The following is a 23,805-nucleotide window of genomic DNA, read 5'->3' on the forward strand; positions in this document are numbered from 1 at the left end:
TTTTATGGCCTTATAACAATTATATTCAACAATTTTTATGAGCACGAGGCCGTTTTCAGTGAAACCTTATTGAACAAAAACAAATAACTTAAGGACGAGCACACCTAAAAGCTAAATATTCTAAAAATAGAATTATTAGCAAAAANCAAACTTAGCACAGTGCGTAGGCAACTGGCTGAGTCAGTGGTGATCGTCGGTTCGAATCCTACTGAAAGAAGTCTGATGAGGAAATGTGGTGATTTCCCAAATAGCTATCACTTCTACCAATTTTTCAAATTATTGTTGCTTTTCCACAATAAGGTTTCACTGAAAACGGCCTCGAGCTCATAAAAATTGTTGAATATAATTGTTGTAAGGCCATAAAAGTAACAAAAACAAATTAACATTTATTGGTAAAAAGAAACAGCAGATTCGGATTCCTGGCACCCGAAGATCTACAGAAAGGTATTTTGATGGTATAAATATTTGTATTTTAATCACTTGTAATTGATTTAAATGCCGTGCTTCCACTCCGCAACGCCTGGGTTCATTAAGGTTTAAAAAATTAAGTTGCGGATCAATATTTTTTCATTGAAAATTCTTTCTTTTGCGAGCGCTAACTGAAAAACGAAGATAGGGTGAAGAAATTTTGCCGACATAATTTTTTTGGTAACGACAACGAAATTTTGATATGGGACCGAAGGATAATAACATTCGTTTTATTTGAAAATGCTGTTTTTGAGAATTTCTAGACCCCACCCCCTAATAATTTTTTTTTTATGAAAAATGTTATTATATTTAACAATTTTTACTGCGCATCAAGCCGTTTTAAATGAAAAAACCAAAAAGTTAAACATTGCAGAAATATAATTATTTACGAAAACCAAAAAAACCAACAACCACATGATCAAGTGTTAAATGCAGCGGAATGGCTGCGCTTGATTGTGTTGGCTTAACAAATATGAAAAAGTGGAAAAAGCAACAATTATTCACAAGGCGAATTTAGCACGGTGCGTAGGCAACTGGCTGAGTCAGCTGGGGTCGTTGGATCGAATCCCACCGAAAGAAGTCTGATGAGGAAATGTGGTGATTTCCGAAAAAGCTATTACTTCCACTTTTTTCAAAAATTATTGTTGCTTTCCACAATAATTTTTCATTAAAAACGGCCTCAAGCTCAATAAAAATATTTGAATATATGTAATTGTTGTAACGCCATAAACTAACGAAAACAGATAAATATTATTGCCTATTTTTATAGAATTTTCAAAAGTCATTTAGGGCCGGTTGTTCAATGTCTGATTAGCACAAATCAGAGGTAGAAGCTCCGGTTAAATGCAACGACTGCTTTATCGACTACATGTTATATGCATGATGTTGAAAACGTCAATAATGATTGTGATAACCCGACATTGAACAACCGGCCCTTAGAGGTCGATACCTTTCGATTTAGGTCAGAAAGTACGATTTGGGGATTTATGAGTGTTTGAATGACTATGTTTGATTCGATTTCAAAGATATGATCTCAGAAGAGGGTATATAGGCCTTTAAAATGGTGTATAATAATCTGTTGTCGGACTTGGCTTGTTGGGATTTTTTATCAGGTAAAGTGAAAAAGCCCATATTTCTCTTAATTTTTAAAATTTTGACCATGGCTTATTTCCACAATTTCAAAATATGTAGTACTATCGAAAATTATAGCTATTTTTAAATAAACTAATGGCTCATTTATGGCAATCGCATAAAAATTGTCGAAGATAGGCGACTTTTCTTAGATACGGCCTTGAATCTATATTGTTTATTTACCGTAATTTCAGATTTTTTGAGCAGTGTGACTAAGGAATTCATCAATATTTAATAAAAATTGATATATACAATGCCTAGCTGATAAAAGCGAGGTAAAAATACGAGTTTTCGGACTTCAATAATGATAGATTGAATGTTTCGTTTTGCGTTAACAATTCCTGAAAAAATTGTCGCATTGCTGACAGCAACGTCAAGTGCATTTACGGTCCGGCCATTGCGTCAGTGGGAGTAGTTCATATACATATGTCATCGAAAATTTGCAAACGGTGGTGTTTTGCTTAGGCAATAGCTCTGTGAATTGCTATATTGCTTACTTGGTTTCTACTAACATATATAAATATATATATAATACATACATACTATGTACATAAATCATGTATATGTATGAAAGATTCGAACTTTTTTGCAAACATTGAAGCGTCCGGCGAGAAATGTAAAACTATGTATATTTTAAGCATATATTTAATAAAAAGAAAATGTATGTATTTTCTTAACATTATGTTAAATGCTAACATTTTAGAAGATACAACTTCATAAGTATTCCTATACTTCATATGAAGTTTTCAAATACTACTGGATGCAATCAACATACTCAAGCATGAACCAAAAATACAAGATCACGCCTTCTTCTTAGTAGCCCGTTATAATCGCATTTAGGAAAAAAGTTGGGCGACTTTGACATTAGCCGTTTGATTACATTTGTTCGTTGTTTACAATTTGGTGGTGGCTTTTTACTGCAATTTTCTTAATTTTCGCTTGTGACAACGTGTGCACACATAAGGTAAAGAATAATTTAACACAACGACATGATTTATAGAAGAATTTGCATAACAAAAATGATTATTCATGCGTTCAACAATTACGCGGTTTTTTTTGTTCTCTTCGCTGTTTACTTCTTACAACAAAGATGGCGTCAAGATTTCAACAGCTAGAAAATAACTTTTTTCTTTCTTTCGGGAAGGCGTGATCTTGTGTCTTTCGTTCATGATACTCAAGTACTCTGGAAAAGCGGAACAGTGTTTTATGTAGCAGAGCGCTGTTGAGTAACATTGCTCAGTTCTTCAAATTTATAATGTACTCATTTTTGGTCCTATCTTTTTAAGTACTCTAAAATATATGTTCCATTTACTCCTGTACACATGTGCTACAGTACATATATACTATTACTTGTACAGATTTAGTTGCCGTGTTGTTTTAGTAGTGCGTGTATTTTTTTTGTTTTTTTGTGTGGTTAGGCTCTATTGTTGTCGCGTGTGTTAGGGTCATTTTGTTGCGGCGGTATAGGGCAACTTACAACCCAGCAGTAAAGTGAAGTATAGGCATTGGAGTGCCTATACATAAAACGATGTCATAAGTTTTGTTTTCGCGAGTTTTGATTTTCGGTCGTGTTCTTAAACTGTTAAGTCCTCGTAAATTTTTTTTCGGTTTTGTTAATTATTTTTTGGAAAATTTTGATTTTATTCGAACCTTTTGAAATTTTTTTAATTAATCGATCTCTTGGTTTGGCAATTTATTTCCTACTTAATTTACCGAATTTTATTTCTCTTTCATTTTCGGTTTCCTGTGTTTATTCAATAATTTTGTTTCGATTTATCGTTTTTTTTTGGAACTTTTTTGTTCGATGTTTACTTATTAATTTTTCCGGAGTAATTCTGGCAATAAAGCTCAATTTTGCTTGTATATTTTTTTCCTTTGTCAGTTTTAGATTTTTGTCAATTATCACTATTATATTTCTTTGTATCTTTGCGCGTTTGTTATTTATTTATTTTTTTATTCTGTCTGATTTGGCGATTTGTTTTTTTCTTGGTTTTTGGATTTTGATTAATTATTTATTTTACTGCGCTTTTGATTTTATTTTAAATATTTTGGGTTTGCGTTACATTTTGGTTCTTTTTTGATTCATACGACATGGAGATTAATCGATTGTCGCAAGAGGAGTTGTCGTTTGAGATGGAGTCTCGGGGTCTCCCAGTAGGGTCGGTCGGTAATATGTGGAGATCTTTGCGGGCGTCAAGGTTGTTAGAGAGAAGAGGGTCGGGTGACCTCTTCCAGGACTACCTCTTCAGTTTCGAGGAGGATCGGGTTGCGGTCGAGCAAAAGTTGAAGGAGGTCGAGTCGTTGATGAGCGAGTCGACGAAGGACGCGAAGCCGTCGACTGGGGCCAAAGCCATGGCTAAGCTAGAGTGGTACTGCGGTGGTGCGGAGAAGACGCAGCAGTCGAGTTTGAAGAGCAGGTTGATGCTCTGCTTGGCGGACTTGCAGGAGGCAGTTGGCGAGGAGGACGAGCCGGAGCGGATGAGTGACCGAGAACGAGGTTCGGTGGTACGATCGGCAGCGGCACCAGGCGAGGTGGCCGAAGAGCGGGCGTGCGGGTCCGTTGCACCGGTCGGGAGCGTGAAGTCGGAGAATCTTTCAAAGTGGGACGTGAGTTTCGATGGGGAGAAGTCGGCTCTTTCGGTTCACGCTTTTCTGGACAGGGTAGCCACCGCGGTGTGGCTCCTGCTTAACTTTTCCGAGGCGCGGTTGATTTATTTTCGGGGAAGGCACTTCTATGCTTTAGATCAGTTAGGCGCTCGCTAAGTAGATGGAAGTAACTGGTTAGGAAGTTGAAGTTTGAGTATCTGCCCTCCAACTACGATGACAGGGAGCGAATGAGTTCATCGGAGTCTACGTGGCAGCGATGAAAATTATGTTCGGTCGGTTACAGGAGCCCCTGTCGGAGAGTAGGATGCTAGGGATAATTAGGGCTAATCTACTACTGTCGTCGGTTGAAGCTTTTGTCCCTCCACCACGTCACAAGGCCAAAGGTCTGTTGGAGCCTGATTTAGCTTATGCCTCGGTGGGCTCGGAGGTCGCAGCGGTGGCAGATTCAACGAACTGCGAAGGGTTTAGGGCGGGGCCTAATACCCGCTGCTTTAATTGCAAGCGTTTCGGACATGTTTCAGCTGAGTGCAGGAAAGGTATTAAGTCCTATGGTTGTGGCAGGACTGGGGTTATGAAACGAGATTGCCCGGTGTGCAATGAGAAGCCAAAGGCTTCCCAGGGCCACCAACGAAGTCCCGAGGGTGGTGGTCGGCGACACCACAACCCATTTAAGTCGAAGGTTAGGTCGGAACCGAATTTGGGGTCAGGGTCGAGGTCGAATGTTTGATCGGTTCGGTCTAAGAAGTCAGGAAACGGGAGATAGGCCCCTGGGACAGCAGGTCAGGTGGTCTAGTAGGGCGAGTTAGTAATCCTGCTAACTCCCAGCTGGCTAAAGTAGGGTTCGGTGATTCAGATATTCGGTTGGCTTATTCGCTTGTCTCGGACGGCTTCGACAAGCGTCCGTATTTGGATGTGAGGATTTTTGGTTACACTTTTAGGGCATTGTTGGATTCTGGTGCGTCGAGAACGGTAATTGGTCAGTTAGGTTGGGAAGTTTCTCATCTTGAAGCGTTAGGGTGTCTTCATCGAATATTCCCTTGAAAGTTACCCTTGCGGATGGAGGCAATGTATCGGTGTCAGGTTCGGTTTCGCTGCCAATTGAGGTAGAGGGCAGGTCAGTCCTCGTTGAGTGCCTCATAGCTCCTGGTTTGCCTTAGAGCGTTATCCTTGGGGTCCATTTTTGGACCAAGGCGGGTATTATCCCGGATTTCATGAAAATGAGGTGGAGCTTTTCTCGACCGGGGCAGGACTATTTGGCGGCGATAGTCGATCACTCCGAGCTAAGCAATAGAGAGGCTAGTGCTTTAGATGAATTAGTTGCCTGAGCGTTCAGGGCTATGCCAGAAGGGTTAGGTCGAACCCACCTATTTGAATATCGGATTAGGGTAAAAGCAGGAGTCGAACCTGTGAAGCAGAGGTATTACCGTCATACAGTCGCGTATGGACGAGGAGTTAAAAGACATGATCGATAAGGGAGTAATTGAAAAGTCGCATTGTCCTTGGGCGTCCCCCGTAGTCATGATTAGGAAGAAAGATGGGTCTTATAGGTTTTGTGTAGACTATAGGGTTTTAAATAACTGTATAGAGAGAGATAGCTACCCCCTTCCTTATGTTTCGACGACTTTATATAAGCTAAGGGACGCCAGGTTCCTGTCCAGTCTGGATAGTAAGTCCGCGTATTGGCAAATCCCGGTAGAGGTGCAGTCGAGACCCTTTACAGCTTTTACGGTACCAAGAAGAGGTCTNTAGCACCTGGTGACAGCACCCATTTTGAGTTGTCCAGATTTTGAGAAGCCTTTCACAATCCAGATAGACGCGTCTAAATTCGGTATAGGAGCAGTTTTTACCCAAAGATTTGAGGACAGTGAGAGGGTTATAGCATATTTGAGTAGATCCCTGAATAAAAATGAGAAAAATTATTCGACGACAGAGAAGGAGTGCTTAGCGGTCTTGTGGGCGGTCGAGAAATTGCGTCCATATGTTGAAGGCGCTAGATTTAGTCGTCACTGACCATTATTCTTTGGTTTGGCTGAACCACTTGAAGGATCCTTGTGATAAGTTAGCGCGTTGGGCTCTGAAGCTCGAGCAGTAAGACTTTGAGATTTTCCACCGGAAAGGAAAGGAGCATGTGGTTCCAGATATGTTGTCCCGTAGTGTGCCTATCGCTGAAGTTTCCACTAGTGACCCGTGGTTGTCGAAGATGATTCGGTCTGTAGAAAAGAGACCCTTATCGTGCCCAGCGTGGAGAGTAGAAGGCGACTGCCTCTACACATTTGTTAGGTCCAAATTCTCCTTACGTGATTGGAAAAAGGTTGTTCGTCGAGAGGAGAGGGCTGAGATTCTGAGTAAATGTCATGATGACCAGTTGGCTGGTCACTTGGGCATTCGGAAAACTTTCGTAAGGGTTGCGCAAAATTTTTATTGGCCGCAGATGAAGGCGGATATCGCGAAATATGTCGAAAATGTAAGATTTGTGAACAGGTGACGCCTGATAACACACAGCCAGCTGGGGGGTTTGTTGAGAGGTCCAAGGCAATCGAGCCTTGGCAAATGATATGTGTTGATCTGGTAGGGCCCATGTGAAGTCGACACAGGGCTACCAGTATATTTCAGTTTCAGTTTCAGTTTATTAATCATTTTGCTTATATCTACATAAATTTCAAATATAATCACAATATTGCAAAGCATGTATATCTATAACGTACTAGATATAAGAAAAGATAGGGCATAGATAACATAGCGTCAAATACCAATCCTAGTTATGTTAGAAATACAGTGGGGTGGACTGTTGAAAAAATGGTAAATTTTAAAAAAGATAAGAAGTAACAAAACTTATAAACTTCTAAAAAAATTATGTACATCAGGTAGCAGTTGTATTTGAGAATAATTAATTAACTACAAAACTTAAAGGTGTAAATTTATTATTCAATTATTTGTCCGTAGCAAAACTTCGATTTCAAGATACGACATGCCTAAACGAAGGCTTTTACATGTTTCAAAAACTGGTGAAGATTCCTTAAGTCACGAATAACGGCAGGTAGTGCATTATAGACACTATTGTATAGAATTTGTTAGAGTGTGTGGTTCTCCAAGAAGGCACTGCTACTGTATTGTTTGCGTTACTCCTCAGATTATAGACTTCAGATGACATGCTTTCCAGATAACCACACCTAATAAAAAAAACTTTCAAAACTTTAAAATAATAAAGATTTCTCACTGGAAGAATCGATAACCTTCTAAAAAGCTCCCTTGAAGGATGCAATCGTTTCACTTTGCAAATGTTTCGTATAGCACTCTTTTGCAATGTAATTAATGGCTGGATTTTATTAAGACTGGAGCCTCCCCAACAGGTGATACCATATACCAACTTAGAGTGAAAAAGCGCGTAGTAAACTGTTTTCAGGGTGTAACTAGAGCAGTAATTCCTGAGTTGGTAGAGACAACGTAGTGAATATTGCAGATATTGATTCAAACGAGAAATGTGACTGAACCAATTCATATTGTTATCGACGATAAGACCTAGATACTGAAATTCCTCAACTATATCAATAACAAAGCAATTAGCGCTACAGGGTATAAGAGAATTGAAAGTATTAGATCTTGACTCAGGACAAAAATGTTGATGATTGGCAAAACGTTCGCAATCTGAAGAATGAAATGTTATGTTGACATCTGGAGGTTGCCTAGAATTCAGACTAAAAAACATAAGCTTGGTTTTGCTGCTGATAATGAGTTTATGTTTTGCAAACCAAGATCTTAAAATAGAGACATCATAATTTATACTGGCAATTAAATCAAAAACATTACTTGACCCATATTCTATGGCAAGGTCGTCAGCAAAACCAGTGACATTCCCTACAAAAAGGTAAGTCAAAGATGGAATTGATATAAACAAGAAAAAGAATAGGACCCAACACAGAACCTTGCGGAACCCCTATTTTTATTGAGTTAGGTTCACTGAGAGTGCCTTGAATTCTCACCATTTGCATCCTGCCTGTTAGGATTTAAACCAGTCATGCATAAATCCACGAAAGCCGGCACAATACAATTTATGCAGTAGATATACATGGTCCACCGTATCAAAAGCCTTCGTGATGTCAACGAAGAGACTCGCGCAGCTTTTTTTGATATCTAACTCTTTATAGATGAATGAACAAAATTCAAGGAGCGCATCTTCAGTTGAGCGGCCTGATCTAAACCCGAACTGTTTTGAGCTAAAGAAACTTTTGTTTTCAAGAAATAGTAATAAACGACTTTTTAGTGCTTTTTCGAAAACTTTGGAGGCAGATGGCAACAGGGAAATTGGCCTATAATTATTTTTATCCTTCTTGTTACCCTTTTTAAATAGAGGTATGAACGATCGCACATTTCAACTGTTCAGGGAAGACACCTGAGTAAACACTAGTATTAAAAAGATAGTTTCAAAATATCTACTAGATTAAGGGCTGTTCTCTTAAGCAGTTTATTAGATATGCCATCATAACCACAAGAACCAGAGTTGTTTAGATTTTTAATAATCATAAAATCTCTGAACCTGTGAAGGTTTCAAATAAAAAACTATTACTGGAACTGATTACGTCACTACTCGATATGATACAATTGCATGGAGTGAAATAAGATTGCCCTACCGACACAAAGAAGTCATTAAAAATGCCGAAAACAATGGAGGGATCTGAAATATCTTGGCCACGTTCGTTTCCTATTGACAACGCTATTAATGAGTTCCCATTGTTTTTTCGAGTTACCTTGACAATCAACAAATCTATTGTCACGCTGTGATTGGATGTCTTTGCTTAAGTCCTTGCATAATTTGCCATAACGAGAGCGAAGTTGCCGATTCGATGGATGCTTACGACATTTACCGCCTAGTTTGTTTTTAAGTTTGATTTTATGGACTAGCTCAAAACTAATCCACGGTTTGAGTATGGTTTTATGCCTTCGTGGGACACAAGTGTAGCTTGCAGATCTTATATGAGAATGCAATGTTTCTAAAAATAACGAGTACGCTTTTGAGATGTCATTCTCGGAATAAACCCTAACCCAATCTTCATGACGCAGCATGTCATTCAATTGCGCATAAGTGATTTTATTTATATTACGCTGTTTTTCGGTTTCTTATGCCCTTGGTACAAGTTTTCTATTTTGATTCCCGTCATGGTATGGTCTGTTATTAGAAGGTCCAAGATTAGACCCCTCGCAGTGCACATGCTACCGAATCGACAAAAGACATGATCCAGACAGGTTCCCGAAGATATCCTTGTTGGTTCGTTGATGTAGGAAGTAAAGCCATGACTAGCCAAAAGGGTTAGATAGCTTTCAGATATTGTAGTTGTCTGCAGTATATCCAGATTTAGGTCGCCTAATAATACCGTATTGCTTGATCTCTCATCATTTAGAAAATTAGAAAATTCTTCCAGAAAGTGCTGAACAGATTCAGCATGTCGCCTATATACGCAGATTATGAATACATTTTTGTTGTTATTTTTTAACAGAACTTTTACTACATCTGCACTCCGCAGATTATACCTTACTATCTCGCAATCATATGTATTACGTACAAAAACACCAACTCCACCAGCAGAATAATCATCATTGCTATTTGCATAAAAATTGAAATTCGGTATGTGGAAAAATTCACTTTCATGAGAATATATCCATGTTTCCGACACAAAGATAATATCCGGAAATGCCGGAAATGCTTCTAAATTACAAAGTAAAGAATCAAAGTTTTGCCGTAGACTTCTAATATTCTGATGGACAATATAAAAACAATATTTAAGTGGAATTATTGAATCGGTACTGTTAATAGGGCTGACAGTGCACAGTGGATCCTTCTCATAGAGATGGCGGCCAAAAATAGAAGGAGGTTACCTAGAGCAACGAAATTTTGCAGGCTTACTTTAAAAAAAAATAAATAAATTATCCACAAAAACTCGAAAAAATTGGACCAAGGACACGCCCACCTCCCATATATCCTTAAATTTAAAATATGAATAAAATGGTTAATTTTCAGAGAAATTTTAAAAAAATTGGCAGAACCCCGTTTTTAGTAAAGATACAGCAGCGTATGAAATTGTTTTGAAATTGGACCAAGAACACGCCCACCTCCCATATATCCTTAAATTTAAAATATGAATAAAATGGTTAATTTTCAGAGAAATTTGAAAAAAATTGGCAGAACACCGTTTTTAGTAAGGATAAAATAGCGTATACAATTGTTCAGAAATCGGACCAAAATATTGACACTTGACAGTTGAGTAGGATAGACTTAAATGTTAAAATAAATTAAATGAATGCATTGCCGCCCAAAACGCGGTCAAAAATATAACACAAGCTTTTTTTTTAATAAACACTTATTATTATTAATTTTATTTGTTTTAACTTACAAGATAAAAACGAAAATGTAAACAAATTCTCACAAAAATAACATGTTTGGTAAATTAGATTTTTAACAATTTTAATGCATTCTGATAAAAAGTTTTTTTTTTAGTAGGCAATTTTCTCACATTTGAAATAGTGGGTCGGAAGTTAAAAGAAGTCTATTCAAAAGGTCCTTATTAGTGACAACCCGAGACATTTTTCTTGTGTGATTCAGTCGGTAATTTTTAATGTCCTTATTTCTGGACTCTGCAGCTTCCTCACTTAACTCGCCTATAGAAATAAGTCCATGATGCTCAATCACCGATGCACCATGCAACAACACTTTGTGAACTGAAGCAGGTAAATAGTACCATGGATATGTTTCAATTATCTGTGCAGCTGTATCTAAGGCGAAAACTCTGAACTTTTCTGCTTCGATATTATAACCTGAATTTAAAGCCTGTAAAACAGTTGCGCATCTGTCGATCAGTGTTTCATCGATTCCAGTTATTTCAGCAGAAATTTTGGTATTGTTAAAAAATTTCCTGGCCGTATTGCCATCATTTGACGAACCACTTCCTCCCGTTTTCGGTCTGTCCACAATCAATCCTAGTTTTGCTCTGAATTCAGCTTGGACTATTTTCTTTTGTTTTTCAAATTCTGTTTTGTCATCACCTCTTATCTGCCATTTCTTAATTTTGAGTCTGTAGGAAATATGAACAAAAAACTCAAAGAATCTGAAGTAAGCATGAAGCGGGGACAAACCAAAACATAAACTGTTCTCATTGGCCTCTTTTTGAAGGCATAATTCAATGTTGTTCATTTCCTTTGGTGTCGCTCCGCATATGTAACATTTTAAAGATGTAGATTCGTTAAGTGCGTTGCACACTTTTCCATCAACCATAGTTAAACGTAAGTTGTTAGTGACTGTCCATTCTTTATCATTAATAGTTATAGTTAAAGGCTGCAAGGCATTTATTTTTTCAGTGTAATATTGTTCTTCAAAAACAGATACAGCAGTAGTTTCTTTTTTAAATTGAAATCTTAATGGGCGACAGTATCGTGTTGAGGACGGTCGAGGATTTTTCCAAACAACATCTTAATTTTTGTCATTTTTTAACTTGAGCTGCAATGGCACGTAACTTGTAACAAACAAATCGCTGTCTTTAGCATAAGGATCATGAAAGCTTTGTTTGTACTCGCTTTGGCCTGTACTTCCATCAAATCCCCATTTCCCTACTAACTGTAGGCTTTTATGTAAGTCATTGTTGAGAGTGTCAAGAACGTCTTTCTGCGAAGTAGGAATTCTTGTCGCCGTGTGGTTAAGTAAAGCCTGTAAGTCCACTTCGGCACCTGTCTCGGTGACACTAATTTTCGCGGCTTCTGGATACCAGTTTTCTTTTTCAGTCTTTATAATTTTGTAGCTAGGCAGTGCATTTTTTTCATCTGGGTGTTGACGAAATTCTGAACAAGTAAGTACTGCTTCTTTGTAAACTTTGCTTCCACAAAAAGCGCCAGTACTTCACAAGGCATTACACTCATCGTGTTTTCTTCTCCCAAATTCGAATTACATGAACTATTACGCAAAGCTGTGGCAATTGATTCGTCGGATTTCGAAATTTCAGCCACACGTCTTCGTTTACTCCGCGAAGAACATTCTTCAAAACTTTTTTTAGGACGACCTCGTTGTTGTGATGTACTTGGATAATCTTCATCACGACCACTTAAAAAGACAGTCTCAGATTTGCCAAGCCAAGAGGAATGATTTCTCATAATTGCATTTTTTCTGCTTGCATTTTCTTTCCAAAATTCTGCTAACTTCTTGCATACTAAATAAATTCGGTCATTGAGGGGATCAAATTCAATAATCTCAACACCTTGATAAGGCCAACTGCATTTGATGTTTTCCAGGATTTGGTTGGCTTGAGTTGACCATGTTGTATTACTTTTTCGACTTTCAAGTCATTTATCAAATAAAAAATTGCGTGTAATTACGCATTGATAGCCAGCACCTATATATAAATATAAAATATATAAATAAATAAATATAAAAGGCTTTCAGTGATAACGAATTAAAGTTGCTCAAGCAAGAATCATATCTGACACCCCTGCTTTAATCTATCATAACTCGGAAAAAGGAAAAAACGGGAGGAAACTTCCTTATTGTATGAAAAGGTAGAACAATATTCTTCATTTTAGTACCGAATTTGTAGAAGGCACTCGGAGGCAAACCATCTAAATCTAAAATTTACTTTAGACTAAGCTAAAAAAAATGACAGAAAGTGCTTCGCGCAGGGGTGCTATTACATTGACGCTTTAAGTTATTAAACAATAAAATGTATGTTTTTAGAGAGTACTCACCTTCTTGTTTAATATCCATAACAAGTTAATATTGCTCACACTTTCTTAACAAAAGTTATCACTTTCCCAAGTTCTCCATTAAAAAACTGCACCGATAAGCGAGCTCAATGTTAAATTATATGTGAAGTTTGAATGGCTATAAAGGAATGAAAAAAAATTATCCGTTAACTTTTATTTTGGTTTTGGTTTGGCGGGAGTGTGAACAATCTTATCGACACTTTGAATTCTTGATTAATGACATTTGATTTTTTTAATTTTGGCCAATGGCGGTACCCACAGTGCAGTGGAGAGATTGTTGCTGTTGAGATCATTTTGGAGGAATAAATTCATCACTTAGGAGTTAAAAAATGCAATAAATAAAATTAAAGGATAAACTAGTCTGGTAACCCAGACAAGTCATCAAAAGATCTCACAACAACAACATCACTTTTGTCAGCCTTTCTTAACATTATTTTGGAGTTCCTAACCCATAGATATTTATAATGTTTCTCTGTTTTAAACTTATTTGCAGCAGCGTACAGAGCTCTGTTATAGTAGGTAAGGTTATCATTAATATATATTTTCTGTCTACTGTTACCGGCAGAAAAAATCCCAGACGTGAGTTTTTGCTTAGCGATCGATTTCGCGCGCATTATTTTTCCTTTGANTTTTTTCTTTTGACATCACGTGAAGAGAAACGTACACATATATTGGTGCGCGGGGCTGAGGAGGCATTGATAGGTTTTAATTTTTTTATATAGCATCTCTCAATTTGCTCAGCTGATACAGATAAGCCTAGTGCATTCGTAAAAATATTCTCAATACACTCGTTGATGTTATCCGCTTCAACATTAGGAACGCCAACAATCTCTATTTCATTTTCCAGCTGTTTCTGCGCGCTAGAGTTCACCTGACGTTCAAGCTTAGCAATTTTCTCTTTTAAAGCTTTGTTCTCATCTTTTAAACTGTTGATAGTCTCCAGAAAATCAATATTGATTGCCTTTAAGCACATTATCTTTTTGTATAATAGATGAAGAGTTACATTTTCTTCATTCACTTCATTCTCTTCGTTCCTCACAGACTTTCCGTTTACCGTACCAGCATTGTCATTGCTATTATTTGTTTTATTGTTCGTGGTATTTGTTAATTTATTTTGTTGTTGGTGTGACTCTGCAGATATTTGCAAACCGGTTAAGTTTGATTGTTTTGCCTTTGGCTTAGACTGCGATGTTGATGGAATTGTTGATTGCTTCGAATGTTGAGTTGCTGAGAAAGTATCTCGATGGAGAGAACTTCGACGAACAGATGTACACTGGTTGCAGCGATATTTAACATTGTTCGCTTTCATATAACTGATTTCAGCTGATGTAATTTGTACACAAGTTCCGTGGAAAAAGAAATTGCATTCAATGCATACAACTTTGGTTAAATCCGCACGATCAACCTTTCCTTTACATATAGCACAATTCATTCTTTTAATTTAATTTGAGTTAAGTATTGTGAAACGAATTAAAACTTTGATTTTATTTTGTTTGTATATAGTTTTGTTTGCAAAGTTAATTGTTTGTGTTTACTAAGCGCGCACCCCACAGCACAAAGAAAACACGTCCACTCGTGACGGCGACTATTATTGATTTTAACGGTCGTGGATTGCTTTTCGAAGTTTCCGCGGTTGTTTCCCTTACGGACTGCCACGGGGAAGTGCGTCTGTAAAATCTTAGAGGATCAGGTGTTTCTTTTGTTTGGTGTCCCTCGGTCGGTAATGGAACCCAGTTCAGGAGTCGCGAGCTGCGGGGGCTCTGCGGAATTATGGCGTCCAACTGCGGTACACCACACACTATCACCCGCAGTCTACCCCGGCCGAAAGGATAAACCAAATTATTAAGACTACCCCTAGGGCATACGTAGCAGAAAACCAAAGGAGTTGGGACCAGCAATTAGCAAAGGTAGAGTGCTGTATTAGAACAGCGCAGCGTGAAGTGTTAGGAGCCACGCCGTGCTTTGCAAATTTTGGTAGGGAAATGGCGTTGAAAGGCAGTAGAAGATATATCGAGTCATTAGGAGGGCAGGAGAGAATTAATTTTGAGACTCGAAGAGATTAGGTCTAGCGTTAGAGTGAGGTTAGAGGAGGGCAGTGCCATGTTAGCAAGAAATTATAACCTTAGGAGAAGAGATGTGCAATATATGCCAGGAGAGTTAGTTTGGAGGAAAAATTTGATGCAGCAAATTACTACGCGGCGAAGTTAGCGCCGAAATATATAGGATCTTTCGTAGTAAAGCAGAAGGTGTCACCATGGACTTATGTCCTGGTAGACGAGTCAGGCAAGGATAAGGGGACATGGAACGTGAGGGAGTTAAGAGAATATAGGGACAATTAAGAGATAGGTATTTCACAAAAGAAAGCAAGCTTTTCCTTTTAAGGAGGAAGGGGTGGGGTTGTCGCGTACTGGCCGCAACAAAATAAACATTTGTTTCCCCTTCGTTCTATTTACCTATTTCCTTTCACTCCAACGGATAGGAGTGAAGCTTACCGACAATGATTGCACATACTTACATATGTGCATATGTACAAGTGAATTTGATGGACTCCAATTGAGTGAAATGATTTTTTGGCGGTGGCGCCCTGCCGTGGAGGGGAAAAGTCTCCACTATTGTACTCCGCCCAAAAACGGTGCCGATCAAGAGCAATATTGTAGGAAAGAGAAATGACGCGAAAGAGCGCAATAGGGGTGTCGCCTTTTTGCTCACTCATTCCGGCACGTTTGTTGTCCGCCATGATGGCAACGGCAAAGCCCATGGTATTTGTTTGTGTGCGCCGTGGTGGTGACCGCGAAAGCGCCCAAGTCTGTTTTAAGGAATAACGGGCCGGCACCAATTGATCGGGCACCAACAACACCGGCACTGAGGCCCTATGTTTTTGCGGACCAACTCGCAGCTGCGCGCCGGGGCAGAACATTAAGTGAGGTAACACCTCTATTCCGAGTGCGTGAAGAAAAATTGAAATAGTGCAGTGAAACAAAAAATTAGGAAAAAATGAAGGAAGCAAAAAACAAAACAAAGGATTTGTGGGCAAAAAAAAGTGTAGGTAGGATTTGTGAGAGTGCCAAGCGGAGCACTGAATTATAGAGGGGGAAACAGAAAGTGTGGAGCAGCGCCAGATGGGGCGAAGTGATATCGGCACCGGAGTTGGAGCGTGTACCCCCAAGGAGCACCCCTGCGGTCGGAACGTCCACCGACCGCTCGATAAGTGTTTTGTTGTTGTGTCTAGATTTGCCTATTTTTGTTGTCGGTTGGCTTCCCCTATTGTGTGTCCTAATCTTATCCTTTTTAGCATCCTGCACCCTGAGCCCAGTCATTTCGGCGGTTAAAGTCACCCAGGCAGCTTGGAAGGTATTGCGAGTGGGTTCGTAACCGTTTGGTTGGACCTCACCTCGGGTGCGCCCCAAAAACAAGGTTTTGTCTTTTTAAATATTCGTGTTTTAAAATTTTCTGTTTACCTAAAATTTTCGACCACCCTATTATTGCATACATATATGTATATATTAGTTGGTGCCGTTTGGTATTTATTTCGTTGTTGTCCCTAGCTAGATTTTGTTTGTTAGGTATTTGGATTGCGTGTATATTGTCCCTTGCAACCAACCCCGCCGTCTCCACTGAGCCAGCCGGTTGCTTGGAATTTTTCTTGTCATCTCCCTTTTGTGCGTGCAATTTTCGTTTGGCCCCTTTGTGTTGTTGTTGCACACGGTAAGTGCGTTAGGTGGCCGGTAAAGACATATTAGGGTGCACAAAATTTGAAGGTGAAAATATATATCGACATAACCCCCAAGTAAAAAATTCGATTTATGCCACTTCGAGCTATATCACGGCACCTGCGGAGGCATTTTTGTAAGATTAATTGGCTCTTGGGGCAGTAGTACACCGCATCTCGTTTGCACAACCTCTTTCGAAATTTCCAGCGCATCAGATTCATTTAAAACAAGTGATCAAAAACAGACCAAACAAGAGTTAAAACAAAATCGTGCCTAGTCGTATTGTAAATGTTTCCAATTGCGTTCAGTGTTTAGACCTTAATTCTTTGATTCTGAGTATTCAAGGACTGTGTTTAGGCTTTCATATCCTCCCACAAAAGCAGATATATTGCACAAATCTATTGTTTTGCATAGGCTCGAAAATGTCCAAAATTGCGTTTTTCAGCACTTTTAACCCTAAGGTCCTCGACAACTAGAGCCAATTTAATATATTTACGCTCACATTCGTATTCTACGGGAAAAATTCTATAAGAATCGGCTACAATATTTTACGCAACAGAATTTTGTTGGGCAGTGTTATTAGTTATAGGTTATTTTTATTCAAGTGTAAAAACTTGATTAAAAATTTTAAAGCTTTTTTTCTCACGTGTTCAATTTTTTTGAGTTTTCCATTTTTCCGTCAGTTGACAGATATTCAAAATAATTTAAGTTTTTTAAACCATGAGCCAATTTTTGCTAACTGGATAAATAATTCGCTTTCTTTTCCAGGAACAGTGTGAACGCAGCTCCAGGTGATCATTACGTTAGAATAGCATTTAGGGAAGCTGCGAATGAAATTGATTTGGCTATAAACAATACCATTGAGGCTCTTTTTATGAAACGAAATGTCACCTCAAATGGACAGTTTAATCACGGTGACCTTTTGCGTATATTCCGGTTTCCTAAAGGCGAAGCACGTCAACTTGCTCGAGCTGCTGAGATATATGAGCGAACTCTTGTAAATATAAGAAAGCACATCGAAAAAGGCGATAATCTTACCTTATCAAGTCAAAGGTATGAGTTTCGTGAACTTCTTTCTCGTGAACATTTGCATTTGGTAGCTGAACTTTCCGGCTGTGTAGAACATCGTGAAATGCCAAATTGTACAGATATGTGCTATCACTCAAAATATCGCAGCATCGATGGTACTTGTAACAATCTAAAAAACCCGTGGTGGGGTGCTTCACTGACAGCGTTTAGGCGTATTGTGCAGCCAATTTATGAAAATGGTTTTAGCACACCTATTGGCTGGACAAAAAACTTTTTGTACCGGGGATTTTTAAAGCCAAGTCCACGATTAATATCAACACATATTATTTCAACTAAACACATAACCCTGGACGAAGAAATAACTCACATGGTAATGCAATGGGGCCAATTTTTAGATCACGATTTGGATCATGCACTGCCGTCAGTTAGTTCGGAAAGTTGGGATGGTATAGATTGTAAAAAGACCTGTGAGTTTGCACCACCTTGCTTCCCAATCGAAGTGCCACCAGAAGATCCCCGCATAAGAAATCGTCGATGTATTGATGTTATTCGTTCTAGCTCTGTTTGTGGTTCCGGTATGACATCAATCTTTTTTAAAGATATTCAACATAGAGAGCAAATCAATCAATTAACTTCGTTCATTGATGCCTCCCAAGTTTATGGTTACAGTTATGAATTTTCCTTAGAACTTAGGAATTTTACAACAGACGACGGACTCTTAAGAACAGGAGTTAAGTTTCCTGGCCAAAGGGATATGTTGCCATTTGCTGCACCTCAAGATGGTATGGACTGTAGGCGAAATCTGGACGAAAACACTATGAATTGCTTTGTTGCAGGAGACATACGAGTTAACGAGCAAATTGGTTTATTAGCCATGCATACTATATGGATGCGTGAGCATAATCGTGTTGCTACAAAATTACGTGATATAAACCCTCACTGGGATGGTGACACTGTATACCAAGAAACACGAAAAATTATAGGAGCTCAAATGCAACATATAACTTTCAACCATTGGCTACCATTAATTATAGGGGAAAGTGGTATGCATATGTTGGGAAAATATCGAGGTTATGATCCTTATATAAACCCATCGATTGCTAATATATTTGCCACAGCTGCGTTACGATTTGGGCATACTATTATAAATCCAGTGCTTCACAGACTTAATTCTACTTTTAAACCAATACCACAAGGACATTTATCCCTGCATAAAGCATTTTTTGCTCCATGGCGTATAGCATATGAAGGGGGAGTAGATCCCCTTTTGCGTGGTATGTTTTCGGTGCCAGCGAAGTTAAAGACCCCTGACCAAAATCTTAACACTGAACTCACGGAAAAATTATTTCACACAGCGCACGCGGTGGCTTTGGATCTTGCAGCTATTAATATTCAACGTGGCAGAGATCACGGACTACCAGGATACAATGTTTATCGGCGGATCTGTAATCTCACCATAGCGAAAACTTTTGAGGACTTGCAAGGAGATATAAGAAGCGCAGAAGTGCGTAAGAAGCTTCAAAATCTTTATGGGCATCCAGATAATATTGATGTATGGGTCGGAGGTATTCTAGAGGACCAAGTTGAGGGCGGCAAAGTAGGTCCATTGTTCCAGTGCCTTCTTGTAGAGCAATTTCGACGATTACGCGATGGGGATCGATTTTATTATGAAAACGATGGTGTATTTCTTTCAAAGCAGCTGAGTCAAATTAAGCACGCAAGTCTCGGTCGTATACTTTGCGATGATGGTGATAATATTAACGAAGTGTCGTCTAACGTATTCTTACTGCCCAAAAGGCAAGGTGGCTATAAAAAATGTGCTGACATTCCGGAAATTAACTTATATTTTTGGCAGGACTGTGGTTCATGTCAGTCTTTACCACCACTTTTGGAAACACAAGAATCAGAATTATATAGCAACCATTACCTTAAGAAGAGATCAATTCATATTTTAAGAAATATTTCTGGAAATTTACAGAACTCATGGCATTCTAACGAATCGCGGATAAGCACTTTAGAAGAGACCATCTATAGGCTTGACAACGAGCTTAATGAATATAAAAAAAGAGTTAAGAAGCTGGAAGATGAAATTTTGTAAATAGATTTTTTCTGCACTATTAAATAATAAAAGCATATTTAAAAATAATTTAATTTTTATTTTTATGTAATAGTACTTTAGCAAAGAAACTATTTTTACTTTTGAATTCATTTATAATGAGATTATCTGATTAAAAATTATTATTGTGTAAATATACCCACATAACCACATAAGCCGATAACCAGGCAAGCGTGGTCAATATCAATGTTCTACTGCATGCGTTGGGCTCTCCTCGCAAATGAGATCATGAAATTGTTGAATATAATTGTTATACGGCCATAAATAACAAAAAATAACATAATTACCACTTATTAGTGCAAATCATTGTCTGCACATAACTGCTACATCGGCGTACGCAGGTACGGGATGGTAAGCTAAATTCCACTACAGATGTCAAACTATCGACGATACTATCTATAGTATCGATAGTCTGGTCACATGAAATAACTATCGATAGTTTTAGTACTATCGCCACTATTTTTCATTGATAGCGTATTCTCTTTCCTAGCGCTTTTGACAATTGCACGTATTGGTTCAAAGAGAACAAAACTGGGCGGCATTATTTCCTGAACGAACGAATAAAGATCACCCAGAACGGAGTGCGTGAAAAAAGTATTTTTTTGGAGTGACGTCATTTTTTCTCCGCCATGTGAATGAAACCGTGTGGTGAATGAAACAACCGGTTAAAAAATGACGTTATCAACTATTATATTTTTTTCTGAAATGCAATTATAAATACACGGTTGCCTTGATGGTGATTTGTTTAGTTGGTTCATGGCAATATATCTAAAGGCGTCATTTTTTATTTTAAGAGTGGAAATAGCAGAGGCAACATTGCCGTTTAAAGAGCGTGTCAGACGTGGCAATGCAGTATATTTCAAAAGACTCAAATTGAGAAANAAAAGAGAACAAAACTGGGCGGCATTATTTCCTGAACGAACGAATAAAGATCACCCAGAAAGGAGTGCGTGAAAAAAGTATTTTTTTTTGGAGTGACGTCATTTTTTCTCCGCCATGTGAATGAAACGGAATGAAACCGTGTGTGTGAATGAAACAACCGGTTAAAAAATGACGTTATCAACTATTATATTTTTTTCTGAAATGCAATTATAAATACACGGTCCTGATGGTGATTTGTTTAGTTGGTTCATGGCAATATTTCTAAAGGCGTCATTTTTTATTTTAAGAGTGGAAATAGCAGAGGCAACATTGCCGTTTAAAGAACGTGTCAGACGTGGCAATGCAGTATATTTCAAAAGACTCAAATTGAGAAATTTCAGAAAGCAGTTTCAGTGGCACCTTGCATGTAAAGTGTCTTTCGAAAGNATTTCTGAAATCGCTTTTTGACTTTTTACACGGCGAATGAAGTTCTAGCAATATTTCTTGATACTAAAATGCAACTGTGAGCCGCTAAAATAAACAAATTTATAAAAGCAAGATTACGAAAAATAAATGGATTTAGAAAAACATATGAAATGGGTCGATACTATCGATAGTATCGATAGTCACTGTTCCAGGCTGGGCNGAAGTTTTTTTATTTCCGAAAGGTGAGTTGAAGGAAAAATTTCTGAAATCGCTTTTTGGCGTTTTACACGCCGAATGAAGTTCTAGCAATATTTCTTGATACTAAAATGCAACTGTGAGCCGCTAAAATAAACAAATTTATAAAAGCAAGATTACGAAAAATAAATGGATTTAGAAAAACATATGAAATGGGTCGATACTATCGATAGTATCGATAGTCACTGTTCCAGGCTGGGCGAGGGAGAAGAAAAAGACTAACTGCTCTGCTGGTTTAAGTGCAACTGACTATATGTGGAGCGTTTACCTATATCTATACTATATATAGAATTCAAACCCAAAAGAGCGTGAGAGCAAAACAGCCTTTACTGGGTCGATTTCTATGATTCAAGTTTTAAAATGACATATTTCAACCACAGTAGGAAACAGTGCTATTTTTAAAATGAAATTTTAATAATAAGTATGTTTAATTAAAGTATTAAGTTGGTCAACAATACCACGCATTGCTAGACCATTTGCCTTTCACGCATTTGTGTTTAGAGAGCTTCAACAAACCACATACACAGTGTTGCCATTTTGGTGTTTTGGGAGCTAGATTTAGCTCCTTATTTTTCTANAACCACAGTAGGAAACAGTGCTATTTTTAAAATGAAATTTTAATAATAAGTATGTTTAATTAAAGTATTCAGTTGGTCAACAATACCACGCATTGCTAGACCATTTGCCTTTCACGCATTTGTGTTTAGAGAGCTTCAACAAACCACATACACAGTGTTGCCATTTTGGTGTTTTGGGAGCTAGATTTAGCTCCTTATTTTTCTATTTAGCTCCGAAAATTGGGTTTTAGCTCCTAGCTCTTTTTTTAGCTCTTTTGAAATTTATCTAGCACTTTTTTAGCTCCAAAAAGTTTTTGTTGATTTGGTATATATAAGCCAAAACTTAAGCGTTGATAAAATGGAAATTTCGAGATGCAGGGTAACCAGTTTCCTCTCTTAATGAATGCAAATTTAAACACTGCTTGCTTACTTTTACTTATCATATGTGTGGCGTAGAACAAATTTCAAATTTGCTTTTGAGCTTTAAATATTTATTGATCACATTTTCACAGTTTACACATAAAATGTTTAAAATTTCCTCTAAAAAATTTTCGTTTAAATTTACACATATAAGGAGAGGTAACCAGTTTCCTCTCCTAGTGTCTGCAAAATTAAACACTGTCTGTTTACTTTTCCATGCCAAATTTGTCACGTAGCGCACACAAGGGGTGGGTTTTGGGGTTACATTTTTTATGATTTAAGAAATTTTAATACAAGAAAATTTTCTTTTTCATTTCTTGTGCGTCATTTTGTAAGAATTTTTCTTTTTTCTTGAGAGCTCTTTAAAGTTTAACTGCGAATAGAAACATTGTCATAAAAATACGCAATGCATACTCACTTACTGTTGCTTTTTACACTTTACAGCCATAAAAATTTACCACTGATATGTACTTAACAACCATTCGAAGATTTAATTTACTAACTTGGAATTCGTTCCACCAAAATGAGCTACATGATAAAAACACAAGTTCAGTTAAATTTTAGTTATTCTAAGTATTAAAAAAATAGAAACCAGAAATCGACGAAAATGAATATAAATGTGTAAAAATTTCATTGAATTACTTAATTTATTTATATTAAAATTATTTTGTAAAATTTTGTATTACTTTTGAAAGTTGAGTGCATCTTGTGTTTATAGAATTTTTTATTAAACAAGTAATTTTTAAGCAAAAAGCAAAGCCGAGAGAGAATTTTCAGTATTTTCTGATGATATATATTTAGAAGTACTTTTCAGTAGTAGATTTACATTCACTTTTTAGAGTGTAAATCTTGGATATAGGTTAAAGAATGCAAAAATTAATTAGAAGAAAATCATTTGGAAGGGCGGATTTTGTTTTACTTTACTAATTTTACCTTTAAGGACAGCTGGAAGTAAGACTTTCCAGAAGAATTTTGCGAAAAAATTATTCAAATATCTGAACTAGGGATGTTGCAGATGTGGAATTGTAGACATCAAGTATCTTCAAAAAATAATTAGAATCTAGCATAATGGCTATTTCGTTATTTAAACAGAGCTTTTCGACTGCTTTGAAAATTTGGTGCTTATAGTGACTCGCCTTTGACTACACACAGTTGGATCATTCAGAGTCATGCCGGGAGTCATGTTGGTGTAACTTACACATATTTATTTTCACAAACAAATCCAAATTGACTCACGAGTCAGACGCACCGTGTATGCCGCCTATAACATCAAAAGAAAATCACGAAAATTTTGTTAAGGATTACAGTGCACACTTTCTTCTTTTGTTTCTAGTATTTTTTTTTTAGGATTAAAGAAAGAAGCCAAAGCAGGTATTTAAAGCACAGAAAAAGGGGAAAAAATATTATTGAAAGGATTATGTTCTCTTTGACGTACGTAAAAGGTCAAGTAGAAGTGGGAACTTGTATTTCTACCCATTGATAGCTT

The 23,805-nt window shown here is 37.6% G+C and overlaps 1 protein-coding gene across 1 annotated transcript in view; it reads left to right on the forward strand.

Moving 5' to 3' along the window:
- Positions 1–19,827, forward strand: part of Pxn (Peroxidasin) — a gene marked incomplete at its 5' end in the record, with an annotated part of 23,653 nt that extends 3,826 nt beyond the window's left edge. The window contains one exon of the mRNA XM_017630074.1: positions 17,424–19,827. Within this exon, the coding sequence (XP_017485563.1) occupies positions 17,424–19,782 (2,359 nt within the window). The remainder of the gene's footprint in view (positions 1–17,423) is intronic.
- Positions 19,828–23,805: the final 3,978 nt, after the last annotated feature.

Source organism: Rhagoletis zephyria, unplaced genomic scaffold, assembly GCF_001687245.7.
Source record: "Rhagoletis zephyria isolate East Lansing unplaced genomic scaffold, Rhagoletis_zephyria_1.1 Rzeph_scaffold_07350, whole genome shotgun sequence".
Lineage (NCBI taxonomy): Eukaryota > Metazoa > Arthropoda > Insecta > Diptera > Tephritidae > Rhagoletis > Rhagoletis zephyria.